The following is a 22,831-nucleotide window of genomic DNA, read 5'->3' on the forward strand; positions in this document are numbered from 1 at the left end:
CTGAAGCTACCCTATGGCATGGATTCTTGCATATTAGAGTGTAACACCATTTTGTTGTTGTTGTTGCTGTTATACCTTTTGTCCAGAGCTGGCTTTCCTTGGAAACCAATGAAGTTTAAGTTCTATGCGCCTCATTTGCGGAGGCCCCTGTGAAGGTCCGAAATGCTCTGACCATCCTAACTTTGGTAAAATTTGCAAAAGATATTGGAACTACCATTGATTTTTAAATACTCGTTTGCTGACTTTTCCTCCTTTTACATTTCTCCTATCAGGTAGCATTGGAGCAGCCATGGGCAAATTTTGGATCTGGCTTTAAAAAGCTGAGATGAGGCTATGTTTAGATTTTGTTTAGATTAAGTGAGGTGAATAAAAGTAGCTTGTAGTCATGTGTTGTGGTTAAGTCATTGTTAGCTGGCCTAGTAGAGAAAGGACATCCAGGAATACTGCTACTATGTAGTGTACTAAATCACAGGGCCTGAAATCTTTAAATAAATGTGTGCAGTGGTGCCTAGCATCTGAAGTATGTGGGTGGTAAAGGAAAAACAGAGCCAGAAGCTAGTCTATGAAACTTCTTGACTCTAGAAAACATATACATATATACATTAACTATGCTAGAGAAGTGTCTGAGTTATGTTTCACTTACTTCTTTAGAGGATATTTAAAAAATCATTGTTCAACTTCCAGCCAAGATGGAGACCTAGACAGACACGTGTATCTCCCTCCACAACTGAGAAGGAATACAACTACCTCAAAACTAGAGACAATGAGAAGTTCCAGAAAATCAAGCTGCATGAAGTCCAACAAACAAAGATATAAAGAAATACGCACCCAGACAGGTTTGACAACTCTACCTAAGACAGAGAGGCAAACAAACACAGGAACCTGTCAAGATGAGGAGAGAGAGAAGTATGGCCCAAAAGAGGGAACAGATCAAGGTTACAGTGGGATAACTAAGTGACGAGAAGATAGCCAACCTAACAGACAAGGAGATAGCCAACTTAACAGATGCAGAGTTCAAAACACTGGTGACAAAGATGCTCACAGGCTTGACAGATATGCCTGAGTACAGCAAACACATAAGGGAAAAAGTGAAGACTATGCTAAATGAAATGAAGAAAAATCCACACAAAACCAATAGTGAAGAGAAGGAAACCAGGGTTCAAATTAATGATTTGGAATATAAGGAAGAAAAAAACAGTCAACCAGTACAGAATGAGGAAATAAGAATTGAAAAAAAATGAGGAGAGGCTTAGGAACCTCTGGGACAACTTTAAACATGCCAACATCCAAATCATAGGGGCGCCAGAAGGAGAAGAGGAAGAGCAAGAAATTGAAAGCTTATGTGAAAAAATAATGAAGAACAACTTCCCAAATTTGGCAAAGGAAATAGACATACATAAGTCGAGGAAGCACAGAGCATCCCAAACAAGCTAGACCCAAAGAGGACCTCACCAAGACACATCATAATTAAAATGCAAAGGTTAAAGATAAAGAGAGAGTCTTAAAAGCAGCAAGAGAAAAGAAGAGAGTTACCTACAAAGGGCTACCTATACATCTATCAGCTGATTTCTCAAAAGAAACTTTGCAGGCAAGATGGGACTGGCAAGAAGTATTCAGTGTGATGAAAAGCAAGGACCTACAACCAAGATCCTTCTATCCAGCAAAGCCATCATCTAGAATGGAAGGGCTGATGAAATGCTTCCCAGACAAGGTAAAGATAAAGGACTTCATCATCACTAAACCATTATTATATGAAATGTTAAAGGGACTTCTTTAAGAAAAAGAAGATCAAAACTATGAACACTAAAACAACAACAAACTGACAACTATCAACTGAATCTAAAAAATAAAAACAAAAACAAAAACTAAGCAAACCACCAGAAGAGGAACAGAATCATAGGTATGGGGATCATTTGGAGGGTTATCAGCTGGGAGGGTGCAGGGGGAGAAATGGGGAAACGGTGCAGGGATTAAGAAGCATAATTGGTTGGTACAAAATAGACAGGAGAAAGTTAAAAAATAATATAGGAAAGGGTGAAGCCAAAGAACTTACATGCATGACCCATGAACATGAACTAAGAGGGGTGGGATTGCTGGAGGGAAGGGGGTTACTGGGTGGAGGGAAGCAAAGGGAAGAGAATTTGGGACTACTGTAACAACATAATCAATAAAATATACTTTAAAAAAAGACTGTGTAATGCAAAAATATAAGAACAAAACATTTAGGGTACATAAGTTAATTAGTAAAAACACTTCTTTTTCTTTGTGATGTTTGTTGTTTTTGTCACCCTGATTTGTAACTTGTTGTGATTTCTTATATCATTCTAAATAAATATTCACTTTGTATCTAATTTAATATTTACAATGTTACAGTCTTTTTTTAACATTTCAAGAAAGTTTTATTATTATTTTTAATTTATTTATTGTTTTTTCTATTACAGCTGTCCCACTTTTTCCCCATTGCTCCCCCCTCCCCACCCACCCCTTCTCCCACAGTCAACCCCCACCTCATTGTCCATGTTCAGGGGTCACTTATATTAGTTCCTTGACTAGACCATTCCCCTTATTTCCCTCTTTCTCCCCTCCCCCTTCCCCCCTGGTCACTGTCAGTCTCTTCCTTGTTTACTTGCCTCTGGTTCTGTTTTGCTCATTTGTTTATGTTGTTCATTAGTGTCCTGTATTAGGTGATATAATATGATATTTGTCTTTCACTGCCTGGCTTATTTCACTAAGCATAATACTCTCCAGTTTCATTCATGTTGTTGCAAATGGTAGGAGTAACTTCTTTCTTTCTGCTGCATAGTCTTTTTTCTTAAAAGAAGTCTCCCCAAACTGAATAACCCTAAAAACTCCCAAAACTGTGGATCTCCACCTAAAAGGATTTAAGGTGTTTTTCCTGCACAGTAGCTATAGTGGTTTTATTTGTAACCCCTTTATTCTCAATAAATTAAAGAAAAGAAGGAAGAAAAGAAAATTAGTGAGGGAAAGGAGGGAAGAAAAGAATCCTATTTATGGGAGTGTCTCAGTATGAGGCAGTGGGTCAGGTCTTGGAGTCAGACAGGCAAACCTGGAGTTAAATTCTACTGCTGTCACTAATGAGCTGTATTCCAAGTTCTCTTACTTCTTTAAACTCAGTTATTTCATCCACAAGTGGGGCATAATTCCACCAATTTTGTAAGGCCATTATGAAGATTAAATGACAACGTATGTAAAGAACTTTGCCAAGCACCTAGCACAGATAAGGCATTCAATAAAAATGTAAAATTCCTTATTCTTGAATGCATAATCCAAATTATATTTCTTGAAATAGCCTTACTAATACACTGCCTTTAGGATGAAGAGGAAAGAAATAATTCCAGCATTTTTCCTGCTCTCTTCACAGTAAATTATGAGCAGTGCAGCAGATGTGGAAAGTTCATTTCTTTTTCTGTTAAGGCATGGAATTATCTGTACCAGATGAGAAAATATGTCATCTTCCATTCTGAACAAAAGTTGGCAAATAAAATGTTGCCAACATACTGTCTATGAAGTGGAATGTGATAGCAAATTTTGGAATATGCATAAAAAGCTACACTGCAGTTCACCAAAAAAGGGAGTTCTACATTTGAGTTAATATGCTGATTTAAAAGCAAAGGTTTAGGTGTTCATCCATTTACTGACTCTTACATTTCAAAGGCATCTGCGTACAGTAGATTAGGAAAGTTTAGAAGCAAGATAACAGGATTAGAAATAGCTCAGAAATCAACTGAGGGTTCAGGTGTCTCCCAGGCATGTCGAATAGTTCACAGCTGTGCTAATGTGGACAAGAAGACTGGAACACTTCTGAATGGACCATGATAAGGAACAAATTGTCAGCATTAAATGCATAAAAGAGAGCTGAAGGCAAAAGAGGGTTGAAGTATTTTTTTAAATGTAGTTAAAATGCCACAAAATAACATGGAATTTCTCAGCACCCCTATTCATCAATGATTGCATAACTATACACAGTGTTTTATCCTTATGTGTACAAGCAGTTCAGTGCCCAATCAGGCTCAGAAAAGCTAGTTACTGGTGCATCCGTTTCTCATCTGATGTATTTTCTGGATGTTGCTTTATTTCCTGAATCTCCAAAGACATTTGAGTCTGTCTTCTTTGGCCTTAGATTCCAGAGCAATATGCTCAGATTATGGGGTATTTACCACTAACCGAATAAAACAAATGAATGCTAACTGATGCATCTGTGCCCTCTCTTTGTTCCTAAGGTGTCTTAATTGCCCATCTTTGAAGTTCCCACTACACTAGAATCTTGGGGTTCGAAGGAGCCAGATAATGCAATCTTTTCTTCCATGATGCAGAAATCATCTCTACAACAACCCCCAAAGGCGGGGGGTGGGGGGTGGGGGTTCACATACCCCGTCCTCTGTAAAAGGTGGCCCATTTCTTTTCCTCTCATTTTTAGAGAGTCCATCCTTATTGTTGTATCACAGCCTCTCCCTGTGTTCTGCCTATTAATTATAGTTATTTAATCTGGAACATTCCAAATGAACTTCCATGTTTCTCCTACAAATTAGCCCTATGGTCTTATGAAACACATACATAAAACACATATACAGATACAATCATTTCTTAAGTCTCTTCCTCACTGAGCCTTACATCCGGGATTCTTTCAAGCACTGCTCTCTCTGGGTAGCATTCATTAGCCCCTACCCCCCTACCCCCAATATACACACTCCCTTCTTCACTTCTTCTCGTTTCCCTGATAATTTCTGGCCAAGACCTTTGTTCCGATTGTCCCCTCACTATCCTCCTTTAGTTAATATCTACTCTTCCTTCCATTTTAACTCCATATTAAGTCCCTTAGGGCAGCGTTTTCTGACTTTCCCACCTTGGTCCTATCTCCTGTTATGTATTTTGAAGGTGCCTTGTCACTCTCCTTTGCTATACCCACCCCAATAGGAATTTTGCATTTATTTATGGGGCTGTTAGAGTCCCAGTATGTCCCGTATGACTACCCATGTATCTATTGGATGGAAAGAACTAAATTTTACAAGTTTGTGGAATTGGTTCATGGGGGGTTGAATGGGGGGAAGAGTAGCACCTCAAGAGCCAATTTTACATGACTTTTTTTTAGAGACTTTATAAAATGTATAACTTTGGTATACTATCAGGATATAACCAACTCACTTACTTTAAGGAGCTAAAAACTCTTAACATTTTTTAAACCAAGCTGGAGTGAAATTTCAATCAATACCTAGGGAGGAAAGCCTCATTCAGCAACCGAAATGCTTATGTAATGTTCTAAATATTAACATAGTCTTTTTTGAGGGGGGTGTAAGGGGAGTCCTTAATTTTTATATTTTTATTCAGAGAAAATATAAGAACCAAATGAAGAACTAAGTTTCTAAGGTTCAAGTTAAATTCAAAGATTTATTTAACAACCCAACTTTGAGGTTAGCATTCTATTAAGAAACAAAGCAAAAACCAAAAATCCAGTGATCCTGTCCTGGCAGGTGTGGCTCAGTTGGTCGGGCATTGTCCCACAAACCAAAAAGTTGTGGGTTCAATTTCCAGTCAGGGTACATGCCTAGTTGAGGGCTCGGGCTTGGTCGCCAGTCAGGGAGTATACAAAAGGCATCCAATCGATGTTTCCCTCTCACACCGATGTTTGTCTCCCTTTCTTTCTCCCTCCCTTCCCCTCTCTCTAAAATCAATAAGCATGTCCTCAGATGAAGTTTAAAAAAAAAAAATCCAGTGATCCTGTTTGAACTAGAAAGCTTTTCTTAAGCCATTGAAGAGAAACTTTAGAACAGCCTCCAAAATAAAATATAATTCTAATTCTTAATTAAAATATAACTACTGCATGTGCTCCCTGGCCCCCAAAAACCACTTTCTTCATTTAAAGCAGATTAACCAGAGCAAGTCCTGAGCCAGATACACCCGCTAAAATGGCAGTTTGTGTGGTTTTTGCCTTATATTATAAACACTTCAGTACAGCTCTTTCTGCCCATTGAAACTATAAGTATCACAGAGCAGCTACACTACATCTAATTCATTTTTATATCCTCATTAACTGTAAAAATGTTCTACATATGTTATATTGGAAAAAAAACCTCCTTAACAATTGAAGAAATGAAGGAATTCCACAAAACGAGATGGCAGGTGACAGATTCTTTTCTCTGCATTCAGTCCTATCCAGGTCAACATTTGTGTCCATTTTTATATAAGGACATCAATAGTAATGTGATTGCATATTCAGATAATAAGGATATAGAAAGATAGTAAAAATATTTGTAGATTAATTTTGTCGGAAGATATTATACCAGTTCAAGGGTCTAATTCCAAAATTATACATATAGCTATTATAAATGCTTCCTGGCACCAAAGATCACTCTCCTCATTTTAAGCAGATTCACTGTTAAATAGACAAAACATGCCAGGTCAGCTCTTAGCTGTCTTTCTATTCAAGACAGCAAGGCACCATCAGCACAGTTCATCCTAAGTTTTTGTATCTTAAATTAGCCATCCTGTATTTTCTGACCCCTCATCTGTGGGACACATGGAAGAGAGATTCAAGTTGCTGACACTACTGCAGGGCAGTGTAAGTTGAAGGACAAGAGCTCCAAATAGCAGGCTCTTCTCCGTCTCAGTGTTTCATCAAGGAGGTTGATTCATTATTGACAAGCCAATCTTCAGGCATCACCTACCCTACCCTCTGGACTCAGCCTGTAGAAGCTTTTTCTCTTTGCTTGATAGTCATGTTGCTCTTTTCTACACCTCTGCTTAGACTCACAATATACGCTGGAAAGAACATTGAACTGGGAGTGCAGCAGGCCAAATTCAAATCCCAGTGCTGATACAAATGAGGTGTGTGACCTTGGGCAAATCCCTTAGCTCCTGACAGTAATTCCACATCCATAAAATAAATTATAGTTTCCCCTAGATCTCAGCAGCCTCTGCTTATTAAAGACAATAACCCCAATTTTCACCATCGCTTGCCCTCACCTGCATAACAGCACCTCAGCCCCTGAACTCTCCAACCTCCAAATTCACTCACTCAGTTATATAAATTTATCACCTACTCTGTGTCTTATTTATGTTTGGCACTGGCGCTAATTTAGAAAAGGAAAATAATCATGTTCCCTGAACTGGGGTGAAATAAGATTTTCATTTAAAGAAGAAAATTCTGGCTGCTATGAGGAAGCTGGGTTGTAGTATAAACAAGAGTGAACACAAATTTGAATGCTATTAAAATGGTCCAAGCAAGAAAGGATGGTGTAGCAGGCTTGGTAGGTGAAGATGGAGGATTCAGTAACTACTTTAAAAGTACAATTGACTAGTCTTGTTAAGAGGTTGCAAAAGGGAAGTGAGAGAGAGAAAGGGAGCCACCAAGGAGGCTGACTCCAGAGGGGAGGTTAGGTGATGACTGAAGACCAACTTGTTGATAATAAATAAACTCCCACGTTTCTGGTTTGAGCTTCTGTGTTGATCAATGGACCTGAAGAGGAGCAAGTTGGGGAGGACAGAGCTTGTGAATTCTCTTTGGACACATTCAGTCTATGATATCCACAAGACATTCAGATGGAGATGTCAAATAGGCAACTGGATATACAAGGCCAATGTGCACTGGGGATAAATATTCGGGAGTTGTCACCAAATGGGTGGTGTTTGATCAAGGAAGAGAGAGAAGACTGTCCCATATGAGTTCATATACTTTCTTCTCTTATCATTTAACACTGGCACTCATCAATATGTTTACATCCAAGATGCTGACCCCTAAGAGTAGCATTCCCCAGGGATTTGTAGAGTACTCAAGTCTCTGTAGGCCTCATTGGGCTAAAGCCAGGCTACAGTCTGACCAGAAGTGGAGCAATTTCTCCCATCTACACTCAGTGTCCTACTTGGTCACCTGAGCCACAGAGAAGGCTGTTGGGACTCCAGTATGCAAGAGACTATTGCCTGCAAGTCCCATTTATTCCCCATAAGCTCATGCATCAACATCTGACCAAAAGAAAACAGCTGCAATCATAAACCCTTATGAAAGTGTTCAGACCACCTGCCCAAACTCATCTGAGAACTCGTTTAGGTTTGGTTCCCCCCAACCATCACCATCACCACTAAAACATCATTTGAATAATACTGTTCAATCATGTTCATCATCAAATTTTTCCAACCTTCAGCACCTTCATCTAATTAATAACCTTAATCTTCTACCTAATTAGGGACTTAGCTTTGTGAAAAGCCTGCTAAAATAGAGTGTAGAGATGCAAAGGATGGGTAATTTGTTCTCAACTGAAAAAATAACCTTTCACCCATTGATTAGAACATTACAATAAGAACAGCAACATAAACTACTAATGCAACCAACCCAACCAACCCTCAGGTCAAACCTTCACATCTGTATGACATCAAGTGCAAGAGGGAAGAACATTAAGGAGAAACTTTAAACAAAAAAAGCATTTGTGGGGACTTCCAGACAAGATGGAGACCTAGACAGACACATCGCATCTCCCTCCATAACTAAAAAGAAATACAACTACCTCAAAGCTAGAGACCACCAGAAGTTCCAGAATATCGAGCTGGATGGAAGTCCAACAAACAAAGATATAAAGAAGAAATACCCATCCAGACAGGAAGAAGGGGTGGAGCCGGGGTAGAGAGGATGCAGTGTTGTGGCAGCAGCAGTGGTGGCAGTGGCAGGCCAGCAGAAAGTCACACGTTTTAAAAAGTAGGGAGGGATACCTGGGGAGTGCTCCCATCACCAGACCAGACTGTGCAGCTCATGGTTCCAGCAGCTGGGGAAAATAAAACCTCACTGCTTTTGACTGTGCAAACCAGTGGGGACTATGACCGAGGAAAAAACTATCCATCTCTCAGCAGAGACCGCTTGTTTAAAGGGCACTCATAGTCGAGAACATCCGCAGACCCACCCACTCTGGCAATGACAGCCAGGACAACAGCTAGAGAGGTTCCAGTACCATACAAAGGGAGAGAAGTGCCTGGAAAAGGGGCAAGTGCTGAGCAAGCAGCATTGTTCCCTCTCAGACCCCTCCCCCACATACAGTGCCACAACATGTTGAAACGAGTCGCCCTGTACTGATGAATGCCTAAGGCTCTGCACCTTACAACGTCACAGGTGCAACAGCTCTACCTAAGACACAGAGGCAAACAAACACAGGAGCCTGTCAAGACGAGGAGACAGAGAAGACTGGCCCAAAAGAGGGACCGGATCAAGGTTCCCGTGGGAGAACTAAGCGATGAGGAGATAGCCGACCTAACAGATGCAGAGTTCAAAACACTGGTGATAAAGATGCTCACAGGCTTGACAGATATGCTTAAGTAAGGCAAATGCATAAAAGGAAGAAGTGAAGGCTATGCTAAATGAGACAAAGGAAAATCCACACAAAATCAATGGTGAAGGGAAGGAAACCGGCGTTCAAATCAATGATTTGGAACATAAGAAAGAAAGAAAAAAGTCAACCAGTACAGAATGAGGAAACAAGAATTGAAAAAAATGAGGAGAGGCTTAGGAACCTCTGGGACAACTTTAAACGTGTCAACATCTGAACCATAGGGGTGCCAGAAGGAGAAGACGAAGAACAAGAAATTGAAAACCTATGTGAGAAAATAATGAAGTAAAACTCTCCAAATTTGGTGAAGGCAATAAACATACAAGACCAGGAAGCACAGAGAGTTCCAAACAAGCTAGACCCAAAGAGGACCACACCAAGACACATCATAATTAAAATGCCAAAGGTTCAAGATAAAGAGAGAATCTTAAAAGCAGCAAGAGAAAAGCAGAGAGTTTCCTCCAAAGGAGTGCCTATAAGACTATCAGCTGATTTCTCAAAAGGAACTTGGCAGGCAAGAAGGGACTGGCAAGCAGTATTCAAGGTGATGAAAAGCAAGGACTTACAACCAAGATTACTCTATCCAGCAAAGCTATCATTTAGAATGGAAGGACAGGTAAAGCGCTTCCCAGACAAGGTAAAGCTAAAGGAGTTCATCATCACTAAGCTATTATTATATGAAATGTCAAAGGGACTTACTTAAGAAAAAGATCAAAACTATGAACATTAAAATGACAACAAACTTACAACTATCAACCACTTAACCTAAAAAATAAAAGCAAAATCCACCTAAGCAAACCAGAATAGCAACAGAATTATAGGTATGGGGATCATTTGGAGGGTTATCAGCTGGGAGGAGGAAGGGGAAGAAATGGGGAAATGGTGTAGGGATTAAGAAGCATTATTGGTTGGTACAAAATAGACAGAGGGAAGTTAAGAATAATATAGGAAAGGGTGAAGCCAAAGAACTTAAATGCACGACCCATGGATATGAACTAAGGGGGGTGGGACTGCTGGAGGCAAGGGGGGTACTGGGCAGAGGGGAGCAAAGGGAAGAAAAAATTGGGACTACTGTAATAACATAATCAATAAAATATACTTTAAAAAGAGAAAAAAGCATTTGTGGACAAGGTAAGTATAACAATGACCTTGACTGTTAAGTGTGGGAACCCTTCAGGTCTAGTCAATAAATGGGTAGAGGCCCAAAAGGAGGTGCTCCATAGGCAATTTGCCCGTGGTATAGGTCTCTCCCATATCACCCTGTGCCAGGTGTCAAGTTGGGCCTGAGGGAACAAAGAACAAGATATTATTCAGCATCATGTGTGTATGGGCTGTGTTTTTGTGAGCATGTAATCAGATGGCTTACTACATACCATATAGCAAGGGGCCTTATTAGAAACAGACAATATCTTAGAAAGGAGAGGCTATGTTTCACTCTTCCCAGCAGAACTGGAGAAAGCTTTTTCATGAGCCCATTGAATGTGAGTCTTGAAGGATGTGTAGGAGATCTCCAGGTGGGCAAGATGTAAGTAAAGGAAACAATTCTAGGCTAGAGGGAGGAGTATGCATATCTAAAAGAACTGGGGTGGAGAAGCAGGTGGTGTGCCTGGAATCATATTCTCCAAGAGCGTGGAACACAACACTGGTGGGAGTCAGCGGTGCTGGATGAATTGGAAGGAGACTTTAAGTGGCACACAGACACCATACTAAACAACAATGAATTCCTTGGAACTGAGAAAGTTATCTGTCTTTTAATTCCCTTCTACTCTTGCCCAGGAGAATTTCTGTTGGCTACTAAGATGCTAATCACTTAAAAGCTAATCTTCCTTCTTAACAAAATGGAGCAGGTTTCACACTTACAGGTTTCACAGCTAATGGTATCTACTTAGAATTTAACATTAGCTTTTATTATATTTATGCTACTCTTCTAGTTATGGCAAATGACAGTGGTTTTCCATGTATCGTACTGATATGAAATTTTCTTTCTAAACAAATTTAACTTTTAAAAGTAAGTCAATTAAATGCAAAAACAGAAAAATATTAAGGACTTCATAAGTACATACAGATAGTAAACCCTTATGGTAAGAATTGTGACAGTGGTATGTAACCACTAAAATGTTGGAAATACTCTCTACAAAAAACAAACAAACAAACAAACAAATGTTAGCAGTTTGCTGTGTTGCTGTCACTGGATTATTCAGAGATAAAACATGGTCAAATGGATCAAGTTTAAAGCCAGGCCAACAGGAGTTCAGATCTTCTTTCAGTACTTTTTACCTGAGTGGCCTTGAGCCATTCAAGACCTCTAAGTCTCTCTTCCCTCATGTTCATAGTGAGGATCCATCTTACAAGAATGTAAGGATTAGAGACAATTAATATGCAGGTCCTAAAATTACAGACATCATTAACCTCCTTTATAACTTTCCAACAAGCTTTCCAAGGTTAGCCATGATTGACTCTGACCTAATTTCCCTAATTTTGTGAGACATTATGTCTGCCGAGCTGTAATTGGTTTCAGAAAAGAATTGAATATATCATTTTTCTTGATCTCTCCATTAACTTGTGAAGTTAAGAAATCAGCACAATGCCCACAGCTGTTTCTAGGTCATCTCAAATGGTTGTAAAACCCACTCAGTCCAAGTCAGAGGACCCATGTTAAATTCAATGCTCTGAATGCATTTTGCAACATTTTAAAAATAAACTTGGAAAAGGAAACTGTATAAGCAATATAGCCAGTTCTCCAAAAACTCGTAATACTTAGAAAAGCAGGGGAGGGGTCACTTAATCCACAGTCCACAGTTAAAGCCCCATCCTTTCAGCAATCTCCCCTCTATTACTCACAGCACCACCTCCCCCCTGTAATGAGTCCTCCAGAAGTCTATGGGTATAAACTTCCTGAGTGTGGCAGACAACTCACAGCACCACTACCTGGTTCTCTGGCTTTCCACTTCAAAAGCAAGCGCATGCTGAGACTTGGAAACCAAGACATTCCTTGTAATCATGACACCTTGCCTAAGTAGGAGATAAACTGGCTATTAAGCATAGCTCCTTAGTGAGCACAGTCTGAATTACCAGCTCATGTAACGTTATTAAAGCACAGCATAAAAACAGTTTCCTCTTGAACAGTAGTAATGATTTTGAGTTTTCCAAATTATGCCTCTACGTTTTGGGGAAACCTGTCATTAGAGGATTTTCTGTCCGCTGACATTTGCTTTCACTTCCTGGAAGTGTTTTAATAAGTAGGTCATCTCATTCAAATACAAGACACTGCTAATATCTCCCACGCAGTCTTGCAGTTCTAGTGACAAGCATGATGCCCAAGCAATTTATGACTCTTGTCTTCAATGTGGCTATACATTTGTCCTTTACCATTGCCATTCTTCTTTCTAAATAAAACCACCAGATTTAATGGATCAGATACAGCAATTTCTTTTAATAAGTTGGTATAATTCAGAAAAGCAGTATTTAGAAACGCCTTTTTTCATAATTGTAAGTGATAAAATGATATAAATCGCAAAACAAAAAATTAATGCATAATTTAAACAAGAAATGAAATAAAAAGTGGACAAGAAGTGATCATTTTAACAGTTTTTAAAAATATTTCTAGTCCCACATGTTAGAGCCTACTACTAGAAATTCGAACTTTTGATTGGTTGAAAAGACTGAAACTTGCAATGCTCCATCCCCTACCCTTCACCAAAAAAAGGAGTAATTACTTTTTAATGACCTTCTCAGCTCATTAGTGATCTGCTTAAAGCTATTGTATTTACAGTCTACAAAATGTTTTTGTTTTTTAAGTCCTGGTGACAGTAACATAGCCATTAATACAAGAAGACTATTTCTAAGGCCTGATCATTTTTCTTTGTGGAGATAATAAGTTTTTAAATTCACATTTGAGGCCCTAGAAAATTATCAAGGAATCCACAATTTAACTCTCATAGAGTAGTTTAGCCTAGCTAGCTCTTCAATGATCCAAATGTTCCAAGTTCAAATAAATCCTCACAGCCTGCTTGCTCCTCTGATTGCCAAGTCTGAACAGCCCCAAGCAGAAGCTGACCTGTACCTATAAACGGGTACACTAGCAGGAACTAAATCACCAATTGATATAAAAGCAACGCCCACGGAACAAACATCAGTTAACCTTAAATATAAACAAAAGGATACCTGTTCTTCCGTTTTTTGGTTTCTCAGCATCGATACGTATTTTCTAATTGCATGGAGAGGATATTTTTTGAAATAAGAGAATCTAGACTGAGACAACAGATTATCCATGGTGAGGCAAGCCAAAAAAGGTTCTTGTCTGCCCCTCCCTGTCAGCAACCGTATGAAATCCACAAGCTTCACAATTCCTCAGATGCCTAAAGATTTGCTTGTAGCTCAACCACTTTCCTGCAAACAAAGCAGATGTCCTTGCCACTTCTTTTTGGTAGAGTTTGTGGTGAAACCAGCCAGCCCAGTGTGAACTCCTTCTAAAAGCGTCCAGAAGTGCAATGCCCCAAGGGCGCAGGAGCCAGGAGGAATTTAGGGGCTGGTCCACAGAATGCAAATTGCTTAGTGGTAGCGTTGCAACTGTCCTATTTCTAGCAACAGCGTTTTGTTGCTAGCTATGTTAATATTAGCTAGCTGGTGACTTTCCACACCCACGATTCACATGAGGTTTAATCTTAATTCTTCTGACACCGTTTGCGGCTCTTAAAGAGAACGTGACATGTGGTTTCTCCTGTTTCCTTCTTGATTTCCTATCGTCATGAGCACACACAGAAAACCCTCAGCTGCATCTCAGCTCTGAAGTGTTGATTCATTCAGTCTTGAGAAGCATTCTCTTTAGGGAACTTCTAAAAAAATTAACAAATTACCTCCCCCTTCATTGTTATCCAAGAGTTCAGTGTCAGCACTTAAAACGTCTGGTTTACAGTGTCATGCATTATGCAACATACCCTGTAACAGAATACTTTATGTTAATTGAACAATAGCTGCAAACAGATTCTGTTTGGAGTTAAAAGGCTTCTCTCCTTGAATCCTTATCTCAAATCCACAGGCTGATTCCAGGAACATTAAGTTTCACCAGCTCCAGTCTGAGTGTAGGGAGGAAAAAAGAAGTTATACATTTACTTTCTAACTATGTTTAAAAGGATTCCTGCTTTAAAAAGAGAATAGATTGAGAGGTCTGTGGTCTTAGAGGACATGAAATCATAAAATTTGAAAGTTTAATATTTTTTCAATACTCTATAGCTGTCACGGGGTTCTGAACAAAGTCTCCATGTCGGTTTTACTATTTTACTATCCTTTTTAACTCTGCAGTAGCTGGTTCGTTTGATGGAACATGCGGCCACTTCCTTGAGGGGCTGTCGCACAGTCTAGGATGGACATCAGCTGAAAATCATGAGACTCAGAGGTTTGCTTTTAGGTGGAAAGAGAGAGCTGGTCTTTCCCCCTTCCAAGAGCATGCTGCAGGCTGGAGTAAAGGGTCAGGCAGAGTTGGGAACCCATGTTGCAGCCCGAGCCATGCCCCTGGATGACCTCCCTGACACCCCGGCTGGGCCAGCTACCCTCAAGGAACACACCCTTGATGGTCCTAATGTGGGCTGTGCGGCCAGCAGCCCAAGCCATCTGTCAGGCTGGCATCAGGCCCACTTGCAAGGTGATCTCACCAGGGTGAGGCTGGCAATTCCAAGAAGTCATTTACATACTGCTGCTGGGACCAGCTCCTTGGAGGAGGAGGCCCTGCCCTCCAGTTCCCTCTCCAGATGCCCTGCTTCTTGCTTATGGAGGCTCTTGCAGTCCTCTGAATGGCAGAGACAGCAGGCTCTAATGAGGACCAGAGAAAAGCATTGGCTTGTGAGTGACCGGAATGCTAAGGGCACAGGGTTATGCACCCCTTGCCAGCTCACAGCCCAGAAACACAAGGAGCTTGGAAATCTAGACACTCTGGCCAACTGGAGGCCCTGGAAAGTGGCATGGCCCTCAAGGTATTGGGAGTAGGCAAAATTGCCATTTGTACACACCCTCAAGGAATCCACCAGCTGCCCTTTTGCTTCTCTTTATTAAAAATATCTAAACCTTTCAAGATGCCTCTCCCCATAGCCAGGTGCCAGCAGCCTGTCAAATGCCCCCAGCACAGCTGGTGATCAAAGCCTTTCCCCAAAGGACAAACACAAAGCAGACTTCATTTCAAATGCTTATCTCAGGATCAACCCTTTCCTGAGTTGAGAAGTGTGATGAAAAGACATGGGAAGGAGATCAAAAAAGAAAAGAAAAAAAAACCCCAAAACTCTGTCCTGACTGGATAGAATACAAGAAGAAAAACGGCTGAAACAAATGCAACTAAAATTCCCTTAGGCGTTTAATTGGTAACAAATATAATCATATCTAATAGTTATTGGGCTCTGGGCCAGGCACTGTGCTACATTTTTTATGTGTATTATCTCATGTAATCCTACGACACCCTATGGGGAAACTCAGGCTCACACAGCTACAAAGCAGAGGAGAAGGGGTTCCAACTAGATAGAGGCTGACCCTAGTCTCAGTTCCTAATCAGTCTCTTAGCCCACAGCCAGAAATGGATTCCTGAGCAACTTTCAACAGATTAACCTGAAGAAGGAAAGGCACGGAGTTGCCTTGTTAAAGAGAAAGACAGTCATGGACTGCTCGGAATTTACAGACTAAGATTATTGAATAGAGACCAGGTGCATCTTTGTGAAAAAAAATCATACGACTTTCTATTTCTTTCTAAGTAAGGCTAATACTCATTACTCACCTCTTAAAGTTTCCTTTATGAAACTATTCTAGTGAAAAGAGGTTGTATTTGTAGATTACAAGTTTCCTGTTTCCCAAACTTTAAAAATCACTATCCTTTTAGCTTCTGTTTGACATAAGTTACAGTGGTTCATTTCTCTCAATAGTTAACATATATACGATGCGAGTTTTTCCCCACCCTGTTTCTCAGTGAAAGCACCGTCCACAGTAAGGGGATCACTGCCATCTCAGCCTGGACAAGTGCTGGTTTTGATTGCCACTTTGACTCAGTTGCCTTGGTGAAAGACAGCTGACCAGACCCCTGGTGGCTACAATGTATACCTGCAAGGATTTAAAGAGCCCAGAGTATCTGCCTCAAGTCATATGAGGTCTATTCCACAAAGTAACACAATAAAGAGTGGAAGTGATTACCTCTGTACAACTCACTCCCCACCCCCGTCCTCTATTCAGTAGAAAAAAAAGAAACAAATCACAAAACCGATAAAGTCACAGATCGAGGCTGCAATCCCACTGTGAAAGGATATTTGTGTGTTCTCTTCGATTTCTAAAAATTACCTCCTCTCTCACAAATAGCTTAAAATATGGGGAATCTCAATTTCTTCACCCGAAGAACAACATAAAGCCAAACCAAAGCCAGAAAAAATCGTGACAAGGGAGTGAAAGGAGAGATATTTTCCAGCCTACTCCTTTTCAGAGGTTGGAGAAGACAAGGTGAAAATGTGGGTGTGTGAAGTCATTCAGCACTGTGCACGGCACATGGTAAGTATTTCATGAATGCACACCAAAACACGTTTATTGAACAAGAATGGCAAAGAGATAAAAAATGGGGCCCAAATTCAGAATGTTCGAAACAGGAAAGGAAAATAGAAAATGTGTCTCCGGAATACCTTTGAGTTGACAGGGTTTCTAAATTGCATCAGGGCAAAACTAAAACCCCACTAATCCCCCATTCTTTCTCCTTCCAATCAGTGCCCAAAGCTTCCATCAGGAAAATGACTCCATTCTCTGGGAATTAATCCAGGCCAGCTATAAAGTGAAGGGCAGGCAGTTAGAATGATGGAGAAGCAGTGCCCAGAAAGCAAAAACCATTTTTTATTATGAATTCCACCGAGAAACCACTCTCATCCCACTCGGTCTGTGGATATTGGCTCAGTCTCTTGCTCCCTGAAGGACAGTTTTAAATGAAAGTAGAAGAGAGGAAAGGGAGGAATTTACCATGCTCTTCAGGACAAGTTTACACAGCACCAACACTGCACATTTTTGCGTGATTAAAGCACTTGTGCTACTTCGTAAGACAACCTTTTCTTGGTGCCCCCACTTCGCAGGTATTAATTATCTCACATCTGCATATGGTGCAGTTTTCCTTTCCCAAAATCCATGTTCAAAATCCTATGTTTCCATTGCAGCTCTAATTCAACAACTGTGATGTTTCAAATTGCTCTATGAGCTATACAAACTCTTATGCCTTCTGTTCTCTCATTTCAGGCACTGATTTCTCAAATTTAACAGTAACTCTGCACCCATAGAGCACTGGTCCTCCACTTAGGAAAAAAAAAATTTTTTTTTGCATTAAAAAACACAAAACATTTTTCTGCCAAACTTGAACATGCATCAGAATCACCTGGAAGGCTTGTTAAAGCACAGCTTAGGGGCCCCACCCTCTGCATTTCTGATCCAGTAGGTCTGAGGTGAGGAGCAAGATTTTACTGGTGCAAGAACTTCCCTTGTGATACTGATGCTACTGCTCTGGGGACCTCACTCCGTGGACCACTGGTTTGGGCACTGTCAGGTAGGGATGGGGCTGTAGAGGGGTTTCTCAGGTGGCATTTGGGAGTTAGGGAACCTGTTTGCTGGAGCACGTGGACCCACATTTAAAGCGTTTTTCTCCAATATTTCTGTTGTTCTCTGTCAATCTATTCTCTTGTAGCCAGTCTTCAAGAGGGAGCGCCTGCAGCTCTCAAGCTTCAAATGGGCCTCCCACCAAGTTCTGTCTTAGTGATACTTGGATGTGATATCAGATTGCTCTCAAACTCTGTTTCACTCAGTGCCTCTTATCAAGTTGCAGGCACTATCAATATTCTTCTTTAAGTCCAAACCAGAAACCACAGCCTGCTCTGCCCAACAATCCCTCTCTCCCTTTCTGCCTCTAGCTCTTTGTTCTTTTCCTGATGGGGAAGGGGAAATCTCAAACCTGGAACAGGAAGCCCCCTCAGGGAACACCAACAAGCTCCAAAATCATAGCCTTCCACAAATGTACACTGAAGCACAATCTGCTCGTGTCTACCTTGAATGTAACTGTGGTTTGGGATGGATTCTCCACTAAATCTGTTTCCTTCATCCAGTCTTGCGTCTCCTATCAGGATTTAACCACAAACTATTCCTTTCATGGAAACATATAATGCACCCAGCAAAACTTGCTCTTTCTGCCCTGGCTAGTGTGGCTCAGTGGACTGAGCGCCCGCCGTTGAACCTAAGGGTTGCTGGTTCGATTCCCAGTCATGGCACATGCCTGGGTTGCAGGCCAGGTCCTCAGTTGGGGGCGCATGAGAGGCAACCACACATTGATGTTTCTCTCCCTCTCTCCCTCCCCTCCCCTCTCTCTAAAATAAACTTAAAAACAAAACAAACAAACAAAAACATCTTGCTGTTTCTGATGGATTTGGGGACAGGTCTATGGAGCTGTGTTACCTTCTCCTCAGGACTGGATTTCCTTTCACCCCCTCGGCAATCATGTTTTGTTCTTTCTGAGAGGACTAACGCAGAAGAAGAGGTGCAATTTTCTATTTGAAGATTTTACTTCCTTGTTTTCAGAGAGAGGAGAAGGGGAACAGTAACATCGATGTGCAAGAGAAACATCCACCCATTGCCTCTCGCATGCCCCCAGCAGGGGACCTGGCCTGCAACCCAGGCATGTGCCCTGACCGGGAATTGAACCAGCAAGCAACCTTTCACTTGGCAGCATGATGCCCAGCCCACTGAGCCACACCAGTCAGGGTAAGAGGTATTTTCTTTTAAGGAGAGGAGAGCAGTGGTTTAGCCTCAAGGGAATTGCAAATTGGTGATCGTGCTACCTGTAATTCTGTATGAAAACTAATAAACTGGTTTTAGAAATAATAAAAATATATTTTTCTCTTAAGTAAAGTAGCCTTGCCTATCTAGGAAGATGGAGGCTGGGAGTGGGTGGAGCAAGTTGGTATGTTTCCCTCTAAAACCTGGTGGTTTGAAAACTAAGGCTGTAACTGAAAGCAGGCATATGACTGGCTAGGCCTACCTTGACAGGTGATAACCCTTGGGATAAAGAAGTGACCTAACCTCCTTTCCCATTTCTCTGACTCCATTGCCTGGGTCAAAGTTAAGTGGCCATGGAGCATGGTACCACCGATGATCCTCAAATACTTGTCTTGGGTTCTGGTAAAAAGACCCAGGCCTGAGTTGTTTATTTGGGTAACTCACCCAATTCCCATTCCCACCTGCAGTGAAGACTACCATTGGGCATGAGGGCGGGACAGTCTGGTAGAAGTAGCTGTTGAAGTTATCTAAAAGAATGACAATCTGCATACAATTTGGCATAGACTAATAGCTTGTTACAGTGAGATTTAGAAAGTCATGTTCTTCTATACTATTATCCCTGAATTTTTAAAATACCAAATGCAATGTCAAAATCATATCTTCCCTCAGTTGGATCATCAAAGAACATCAGTGCAGGTGTAACCCAGACTACACGCTGGTACAATAACCTGTGTAATATTAAGAGAAGGTAAGTTTGTCTTTATCAGTAACATTTCGGTATCAAAATCATAGGTGAATGGGGTTGTTTGTTTGTTTGTTTGTTTTTACAATACTGGTTAGGTATTTAGAGCTTTACTAATCAGATGGTCCACAGACCAGTGGCATTAGCATCACCTGGTCCTGGGTACTTGTTAGGAATGCAGAATCTCGGACCCCACCCTACATCTCCTGAATCAGAATTTGCATTTTGACAAGTTCTCCAGGTGATTTTTATGCACATTAACATTTGAGAGCCACTGCCTAGGAATAAATACAGGACTTCTACAAACTCTCATCTACCCCTCACAAAAGCGGCTATTTTTTGTCTGTAGCCCCTTGACTGGAAACGTCTTCACTACCATCTTCAGGGCAGTGACTGTGTCTTGTCCATTATTACATCAGTACCTCACAGGTGCTCAATAGATTTTTGTCTAATGAGTGAATGACTGATTATATATATAGTGTACATATTATTTAGGCATGTGCTACCTAGAGTTTTCCCAGATCTTGTTGGTCTCTCAGTCCAGACTGGTTATAATGAAGTAACAGCTCACATTTCACTGGTTCATGTCTTTGTCTGTCCATGTAGAACTGCCTGCTGCTGAAAACTGCCACCTAACTATCTCTGAGAGCTTTGGGATGTGTCTCTCATAGAGTTTCAAGCAAATTCTGGCCAGCTGCCAGGTAGTGTCCAGTCTTCCCCTCCCTGTACCTGTTTTGGTCCCCTGACCCTGTCCACCTGTCTCTACTATTGTCACCTGGTATGTCACTGTGTCCTCACAAGTGAGGCTTTAGGGTTCTTTAGGTCCAAAGCATCTTCTAGCCTCACTCCTCATTTAACTCACTGTTCTCTGTCCCTTCACATTTTAGTCAAGAGCTGCCCTCCTGGGGACACTATTCATACATTCTTTGGAGGCTCTGGGACTGCCATTCCCAGGACACTCTCTCCATCATTCCCTGCCCTTCTATCTTCAGTACAACTCAGAGCCCTTATGGTGGGTTCTGGGCAGGTCCCTTTTACAATAATCCCAGGAAAATATTGCTGCCTCAGGTTCCATGCCTGGGCCCTGGAATTAAATACCTTTGATCTGCCAAGAAAAAAGGACAAAATTATTTACTAGACACAGTCCTTAACCATGTTGCCATGGATTGCTGCTTCTTTTTCTCAAGTATAAATCATATCAACCTCTTCAAGTGCTTTCATAAAAGTTTGAAGTGAGGAACACACTCTGAAGCTCTCTCCCACAGTGGAGAACGAACCATGAGCGCTTTAAGTGTCTCTCCCAATGAAATACTTTTCAATAAATCATTCCCCTGTTTTTTCCACATGCTTGACTTTTTATTTTATTTTATTTTTTTGATTGACAAAGACTCTCTCCTTGGCCAAACTTGAGTCAGCTCCTCTGAGTCTTCTCTTTGACTCAGCCCCAACCTTGCCCATTTAGTCCAGTTTTAGCAAGAATCCTGCTGGGCCAGTTTAGCTCAAATCCCCCACCTTTGATATTTTATCGCTCTGTCCTGGCTTCAGCAAGAATCCTGTTGAGTTGGTCTAGCAAGAATTCCCTAGCCTTGATGTTTCCTCTTAGGAATTTCCCATCCACTGACCCCAACCCTGTTCCTTGACTATAAATTTCCACTTGTCCTTGGTGTATTTGGAGTTGAACCCAATCTTTCTCCCCCACCCCATCCCCCCACTGCAAAATCTTCATTGCAGTAGTTCCTCTTGAATACAGTCTTCTTTACAGTGCCTTTAACAAGTCACACATAGGTAAGAGGTTCAAGAGAGTTGTAACACATGTTTTGGGTTAAGCCTTTGAAACTTTTTGCATGATTCTAGTACAATGTTCTTGATCTTTCATGTGACTATAAATCACCTGGAATGTCAGGGATAGAGCCCAAAATTCTGCATTTCTGACAAGCTCAGGGGGGTTGTTGACTTTTCATGAACCTCCCACTTAGATTAGCAAGAATCTGGGACCTCTTTTGGAATGTATGGGAGCTTCGGTTGAAACTTCAGTTCTTAATGTCCTGATACATGAGTTTCCCCCACACCATTCATCACAGTTTGCTATTTCTCTTTTCATTTGTTTTATTCTTTTTTGTTTCTTCCATTGAAACATAGACCCATGTCTATCTTGGTCATCATTTTATTTCTAACACATAACACAAATAGTAACTAAATTTGGAAGCCAGGGCACAGAAAAACAAGTGGTACCTGACTTAGCAGAACAAATGAGCTGAAACCTAAAGCAGCCTCATAAAAAGCTGAGAAGAAACCCAGTTTACACTGCAGAATTCCCCAAAGGCACAGGAATTGGCAGACCAAGTCACACTGCAAGTAGGGGGTGGAAACAGGAAGGATGGTTGAAAGTCTTTTAAGAAGCACTTGGACCAGATGCCTCCCCATTCCATTAAGGAGGTGACTGAAATTTCCTTGCACAAGAAAACTGAAGTTTACCTTCACTCCTGTTCATTTGGTTCTTTGGGTTAGTGCCTTTTCCTTTAAATACATCAGTTGTTATTTGAGGCCATTCCTCCCTGTGTGTAGCTGCCTCCTTTTTCATCCTTTAGGTCTGAGGTTAAATAATTCTTCTGTAGATAAGGTTTCTGTACTGTTTCATCTAGAATAGGTTCCCCCTATTTCTTTTCTCATTAGCTGAGTCCTCTCTGGTGTAACTAGTTTATTGAACCCACGGAACTCATAGGGTGATATAAAAAGAAGCTTTATTTTTGACCCCTACTGTTTCTTTAAGTGTGCCCTGTGAAGTACATGTGTGTTTGTGTGTGTGTGTGTGTGTGCGTGTGCGTGTGTGTGTGTGTTCTGTGCACCTTCTTCTATACAGAAGTAAACTTTTGGGCAGTTTCCATGAAATTTTTACTTGTCCAAAGGAATTAGAAAATTCTACAGTAACTTTATGTCCTAAACACAGTCTCAGAAAATAAAAGTGTTCATCATGCCATACCCATAAGTATTTTCCCTT

The 22,831-nt window shown here is 40.9% G+C and overlaps 1 protein-coding gene across 1 annotated transcript in view; it reads right to left on the reverse strand.

The window, feature by feature from the left end:
- Positions 1 to 13,818, reverse strand: part of ATP2C1 (ATPase secretory pathway Ca2+ transporting 1) — a 130,354-nt gene extending 116,536 nt beyond the window's left edge. The window contains exon 1 of the mRNA XM_090284344.1: positions 13,491 to 13,818. Coding sequence (XP_090140470.1) covers positions 13,491 to 13,598 — 108 coding nt within the window. The 5' untranslated portion in view covers positions 13,599 to 13,818. The remainder of the gene's footprint in view (positions 1 to 13,490) is intronic.
- Positions 13,819 to 22,831: the final 9,013 nt, after the last annotated feature.

The sequence above is a fragment of the Furipterus horrens genome, unplaced genomic scaffold, assembly GCF_987537825.1.
Source record: "Furipterus horrens unplaced genomic scaffold, mFurHor1.1.pri manual_scaffold_7, whole genome shotgun sequence".
Taxonomy (NCBI): Eukaryota; Metazoa; Chordata; class Mammalia; order Chiroptera; family Furipteridae; genus Furipterus; species Furipterus horrens.